The sequence below is a fragment of the Callospermophilus lateralis genome, chromosome 8, assembly GCF_048772815.1.
Source record: "Callospermophilus lateralis isolate mCalLat2 chromosome 8, mCalLat2.hap1, whole genome shotgun sequence".
NCBI lineage: Eukaryota > Metazoa > Chordata > Mammalia > Rodentia > Sciuridae > Callospermophilus > Callospermophilus lateralis.
In genome coordinates, this window is record NC_135312.1 from 138,406,265 (window position 1) to 138,412,531 (window position 6,267).

Here is a 6,267-nt window from a genome sequence, read left to right on the forward strand (position 1 = left end):
TCCACAAACTCCCCAGCTTCCCCGCTTCCCCCTGGGATTTCAGGACAGAGGAGACGCACGCCTGAAACCCGAGCACAGCTCTTTGCTGGCTCAGCCGCTCCCTGTGTCCTGCACTGGCCCATCCCAGGTTCCCCTGCGGCCTGAGCTCCTCCTGATAAGAACTGCCTGTGTTTTCTCTGTAGATCAAAGTTTGTCAGATGGAGAAAGAAAAGCTAGAAAAACAACTGAAACAGGTATGTGGCTGCTGCCCTGCCCTGGGAGCAGTGAAATGGTAACTTCCACTCAGTTACTCCTGGTACAGCCGGGCTTGCCCATGGGTGGACCGTGCTCAGGGACCACCAGCCCTTCAGCCCAGCATTCCTGAAAAAGATGCTTCTCAGAGCACGTTACCAGTAGGGCCAGCCTCGGTCACCCATAGTGCCAGCCTCCGTTACCAGTAGTGCCAGCCTCCACCACCAGTAGGGCCAGCCTCCGTCATCAGTAGGGCCAGCCTCCGTCACCCATAGTGCCAGCCTCCGTCACCAGTAGGGCCAGCCTCCATTACCAATATTGCCAGCCTCCGTCACCAGTAGGGCCAGCCTCCGTCACCCATTGTGCCAGCCTCCGTCACCAGTAGGGCCAGCCTCCATCATCAGTAGGGCCAGCCTCCGTCACCCATAGTGCCAGCCTCCGTCACCAGTAGGGCCAGCCTCTGTCACCAGTAGGGCCAGCCTCCGTCACCAGTAGGGCCAGTCTCCGTCACCAGTAGGGCCAGCCTCTGTCACCAGTAGGGCCAGCCTCCATTATCAATATTGCCAGCCTCCGTCACCAGTAGGGCCAGCCTCCATGTGTTTCTGCTAGAACGAGGATTCCTCCCCACACCCACCACACCTGGGAAACGCGGGCTGGTGGCCTTTCCTGCAGTTGCTCACACCTCTTGTGGTGGGAAACCTGAAATACAAAGGCTTTTGTTCTCTCTAGACAGGGAAGGTCTTCCTGGGCCTGAGTCCTCCTATGCCCACGCTCCAGTAGCCTTCCAAACTGACTCTTTTCCGCTCAGTTCCTGGCGCTGCCTGCAGTTGAGGGACCTTTTCCCCCGGGTCAGGGCGGGCTGGTCTTCACGGAGGTCCTGTGAAGACCACCCAGAAGCAGCGTCCCCTGTGTGCGCTTCCCCAGGGCTTCTAATTTCTCCGAGATGGAGGAGTAATTATAGTGTCACCTCAGGGAAGACTTAGCTAGCGAGGAGCCTCGTCCTGTGAGTCCCAAGTCCTCCTCGGCCTACCTCCTGCTCTGGGTCTTAGTTATGCCAGACGGGGCTGCACCTGGAGACTGACCATCCCTGTTGTAGAGAGCACGTGTTGACGTCCCATTCCACCCCTCCCAGTGGACCAACGGCTTTGTCTCCCCAGATGCATTTCCCGGCATGCACCTGTGGCTTGGCTTTCCACCTGCGGGACCCAGGGGTGCCAGCAGGCCCACGCACCACGCAGGACCAGTGGGAGCACCCAGTAAGTAAGAGGTCCCACTTCAACAGATCGCAACCGCGTCCTCTTCCGGTAGAGACCAGGTGTGTCTCCTGCAGAGGGAGGCTCTACTGCACCTCAGCCTCCACCGGCTGAGGTCCAGAGGGGCATGGACACAGTAGTGATTCTTTGGATTCTGAATTCTCAGGACACATAGATATGAAAAAGTAATCACAAGATTTCCAACTGAGCCACAATTCCTTGAGCAAACAGCCTGTTAGAGGGGCCGTTTTCAACCACCTACCCAACGCCGCAGGGGGCTTCTATGTATAAAGAACGGCAAACTCGATGGAGCAAAAACTGAAGACAGAAAACAGAGGGACGGCTTCCAACTCGTGTTGAGCTACGGTGGCTGTTGCCTCGTATGTGCAGAATGGTTTTTGACGTTTTCCTGTGGAGGGGATTTTCTTGAAAGATCCAGGAAGAGGTGACCCACTTCAGTTGTCCCCCGTGGCCGTGTGTGCCCAGCAAGATGGAGTGGACCTGGGTGGAGTTGATTGGCACGGTCCACCTGAGTGAGCCAGACTACAGTGGCCCCCCTTGTTGTTGGAGCGGTGCCCACTGCCCTGAATGGAGGCCAGCCTCTGCTCTCCTCACAGAGCCTCCAGCCAGGAAGGCAGCCACCTGCTCTGCTCTCTGTGTGCCCAGACACTCTCCCCACCCCTGGCTTTGATCAACTCTGTTTCTAGTTATGCCAAAGTCTGAGGCTTTTTATTGGCACTTTCTCAGCACAGCCCTTACCAGAAGCAGGTTCCCCGCCTTCCTGAAAGGGTCCTGCCTGTCCTCTCCCAGGGGACTCCAGGCTCCTCTTCCGGGGGGTGAGGCTGTGACCCCTGGGGGGCAGGCAGACATCAGGGCTCAGAGCACCTCGCCCTCAGTGGCCTGGCGTGGTGCAGCCTGAGGGAACTCGGTGCTTTGCCCCTGGTGGCCCAGGCTGATTCTGTCCACTGCCTGTCCCTGTCCTGTTCTCCTCATTACTGGGTTCTTAGTCTTCAGCGCTCGTTCCTGATCATCCTGTCAGGGCTGTAGAAGTGACCACGACTGTGGAACCAGAAGGAGCCACCTGTAGGGGTGGGAAATGTTCTCATGACAGACGGACTGACTGTAGAACCAAGGCGTCCTGCACGTTGACCTGGGAGCAGAGTGGGGCTTCTGTCCCATCCTCCTTAATGGAAAGAAAGCTGAGGCTCCCTGACGCCCCCGTCGGTCAGAAGAGGCAAGCAGCAGCAGGCCCAGCTCTTGTGGGGACGGGGTCCTCTGTGTGACGCCTTCCCTGTCAAGCAGTGTGCCACCGAACAGATCTCTGCACGCGGAAACCCTGTTGATTTTAAAGGAGTACCCCCTGTCCGCTCACTGAGCTGCGCTGAGCCTCGTGCCTGGCTGTGGTGGGGTTGCAGCGTGTCTACCTTCTTGGGGCACCTTGCCTGGCGTGTAAAACGGGGAACACGTCACTAAACCTAACCCTGTTCTGAGACTCTAAGAGTAAGCGAGGGGATTGAAGACAGAGGGGATCTCCTTTCCTCTCCCTGCTCGGTCCTGGGCCAGAGGCACCGGGGCCAGGTGGGGCAGCAGGTGAAGTAGGCCAGGCCCGGCGGTGGGTCCCTTAGCTGAAGTCTCAGGCCACCTTCAGTGGACTGGCAGCCTGTGAATGGCCCCCACTGGGGACCATTAAAAAGTTCCCATTAAGTTATTTTTAGCAGATAACTAAACAACTGGAGCTCAGCCTGTGGTCTCTTGTGCCCTGGGGTGTCGGAGGTGGGAGAGTGTTGGGAGCAGGAGCACAGGCCGGGCAGATGAAGCCCAGCCATCCGTTCCCAGGGCTGGGAACTACCACGGTCCACCAGGTCCATGGCTTTTTGTTCCTTCAGTTGATTTGTTTGATGCATCCCTGATACTTGATATCTAGCCGCTCTCCCTGGTGAGAACTAGGCGAGAATTCCAAGAGAAACATCTCAACATCTTTGGTCTAAACCCTGAGAACGTAGAGAACAACTCCTGGGGGCACCCGTGCAGAGGGAGAGGCCTGCGCACTCCACCGTCCTGGGCTCTTCGGCTCTGCCCTCCATAGCACCTGGGAGCTCTGCCTTGAGCCACTAACAACTTTAAACTTGTGTTTTTATTCCTGGCCCTCTCATTGCCCCCCATGTGCGGGTTTTAAAAAAGAGCATTTGTTGATGGTGAATCACGTTGTTTTGTTTATGGGCTACAGTGAGTTTTACCAAAGTGTTCACTTCTGCAGAGATCCAAGACTCAGCTGTTCCCCAACAAAAGAGGAAAACCCCAGAGTCAGAGAAATTCTGGCCAAATGCAGAGCGGAATCAGGAGGGGCAGAACCAGTGGGCAGGGGAGGGAGGGGCTGGATGCGGCACGAGGGCAACAGGTCTGGGGGCACCACACGGGTGGGGCCTGCTGGACGAGGCACAGCATCCTGGGTGCTGCTGAAGTCCCGTTGCTGTAACGATGTTCTGTCGCTCCTCGCAGCCGGGCCCTCCAAGGTGTGCTCTGGACCTGCTTCCGCCAGATGGGCAGCACAAGGACAATGGTGAGCCAGCCCCGTGCGGGCACCTGCAGTTCACACCCCCGGCCTCTGGCTGTCCACGCAGCCCGCAGCCCTCCTTCTTAACGAGTGTGCTGTGCTTATAGGACACCCACTTCTGTGTCCATTCACTATCTGACCACTGGCGAGTTTACTTTCTCATCTCTAGTAAATGCTTCCCGTTATAATTTTATCCTAGTATCTTCCGTTATTATTTCTCTTATGACCACCTAAAACAGTGGCTGTTTTCTTTACATGGAATGGGATAGAGGAAGCTCTGTGTATTTTTAAAGGGCCAGTGGGTATCCATGCTGATTTCTGCAGTATCGTTGGAACCTCTTCTAGCCTTCCTGGGCCTGGTGCAGGGACAGATGGAGAGCCCTGATCATGAATCAAGCTCAGAAACTGTAGAGCACAGACCTTCCTCCTGCCTTGAAAGTACCTGGAGTTGCCCAGAGACGATTTAGAATGCCTGGTTTCAGCTCTGCTGAAACCTGGTGGCCCAGGACACCTAAGCTTGGCCTCCTGCCTGGGGCCACCGCTCCGTCCCTCCTTCCCACCATGCGGGCTCCTGAGCGTGGACTTGAGGACAGCCTAGCTGCCCAGCCCAGCCTCCTCTCGGTGCCCCTCACCACCTCACCAGGAGCTCCCCTGGCACCCAGGGCCACTTGGGCAGGCGCTTCAGGGTCTGCAGGGATGCCAGAGCTCCTTAGAGACAGGACACAGGCTCTGTGCAGACCCTGTGGCTGGAAGAGGGCAGGGCAGGGTCCCCTGAGGGGGCAGAGTCCACTGAGGGTCCCTGGCCAGGCTGAGGGGAGGAGTGTTGAGTGCCATGTAGCATGGTCACAGTTCCCAGCTGAGCTCAGTTACTGGGTGTGGGTATTTTATAACACTGTAGAGACACATCGAAAGCTAACTCTGTTTCTGCTCCTGGTGGCCCAGGTGTTCCACGGTTGTGGCAGCAGAGCTCCAACCTCTGCCCTTGTCTTCACATGGCCACTGGCCTTGGGTATCTGTCAGGTCCTCTGCAGGGTCCCGACTGTCTTCCTAACCCTTACCAGGTCTTCATGTCTCTTCCTGAAGCCCAGTGCCTCTCAGCACTGCCTGCATCTCCGGGGCTTTCCCAGGGAGCCAGGCCCCCACTTTCCCAGGGCCACTTCACCCACACACATACCTTCCTTTGTCGAGCGTGATCTTTCTCTGGGGCATGACCCGACTCTAGCAGCAATAGAAATGACCCGCTCTCCTAGGGAAATGCCCAAGCCACCGCCGGAGGACGTCAGAACATTCCTCCTTAGGCATGAGCTGGGCCACCCAATGTCACAACCCCATGAACATGTGCCAGTGCCAAAGAAGGCAGCTGGCACCCGCCTGGAATCCCAGTGTGCACAGGGAGCTCAGGAATGGAATCTCCGTCCCTCTCGCTCTCTCTGGCCATCCTGGAAATGCATGCTGGCCCGAAGCCAGAGAGGGAACAATGTGATTTTAATGTTTAACCTGAAACGTTTGCCTGCTGTTTTTTGTAGGTCTCTCCTCAGAAAAGAAGCCTCCGCAGTAGGAGCAGTCCCCTGCAGAGCACTGGGGCAGAGGGACCCGGCCAGGGCGCTGGCTTGTGTCTTCTCCACTCCTGCACCCCATCAGCTCCGTTACTCAGCCAGGTCCTGCTCCCACGGGCTCAGACGGAGGAAAAGTTTCTGGCCACTGAGATCCTGATGTGCTGGAGGGGCCAGTTTCTGAACAGCCCGATCCAGTTCCTCCAAAGGACAGCTGGAGCCGGCTGAGGTGCTGCTCCTTGAAGTGTCCGTCTGCACATGGCTGGGGCTTGCAAAGACGACCCGTGTGTGGATCCCCGCGCTCCAGGGAGGGGCTGGTGGCTGTGCCTCAACACTGTCTGTGTTTACCCAGGACCTTAGTTCTTCAGCCATGTGGTCAGATGCTGTGCTCTCCAGGGCTGGCCTGAGAGACCTGGAAACTGGGTTGAGGAGGTGCACATACTTCTTTAGTTGGGCAAGCGTTTCAGGCTGAATAAAATGGTAATCTTAAAACTATGTTTAAACTCATTTTTTATGATTAAAAGTTGTTGGGCTACATCATTGTTAGTTGAAAGAGATCATGAAACACAAAGTCCTGAAGAGGGACATTGACTCTGCTGTGTTCCTACGCAGTTATGCAGGAAGTCAGAAGTACATGTTCGGGCTGGTTTTCCTTCCCATGGATTTGAGCAGTTAT

The 6,267-nt window shown here is 56.5% G+C and overlaps 1 protein-coding gene across 1 annotated transcript in view; it reads left to right on the forward strand.

Annotated features, from left to right (window-relative positions):
• The window catches only part of Tnip3 (TNFAIP3 interacting protein 3), a 55,593-nt gene extending 49,576 nt beyond the window's left edge, over positions 1-6,017 (forward strand). The window contains exons 11-14 of the mRNA XM_076864091.2: positions 183-233; positions 1,389-1,487; positions 3,984-4,044; positions 5,565-6,017. Coding sequence (XP_076720206.1) covers positions 183-233; positions 1,389-1,487; positions 3,984-4,044; positions 5,565-5,596 — 243 coding nt within the window. The 3' untranslated portion in view covers positions 5,597-6,017. The remainder of the gene's footprint in view (positions 1-182; positions 234-1,388; positions 1,488-3,983; positions 4,045-5,564) is intronic.
• The last annotated feature ends 250 nt before the right edge of the window (positions 6,018-6,267 follow it).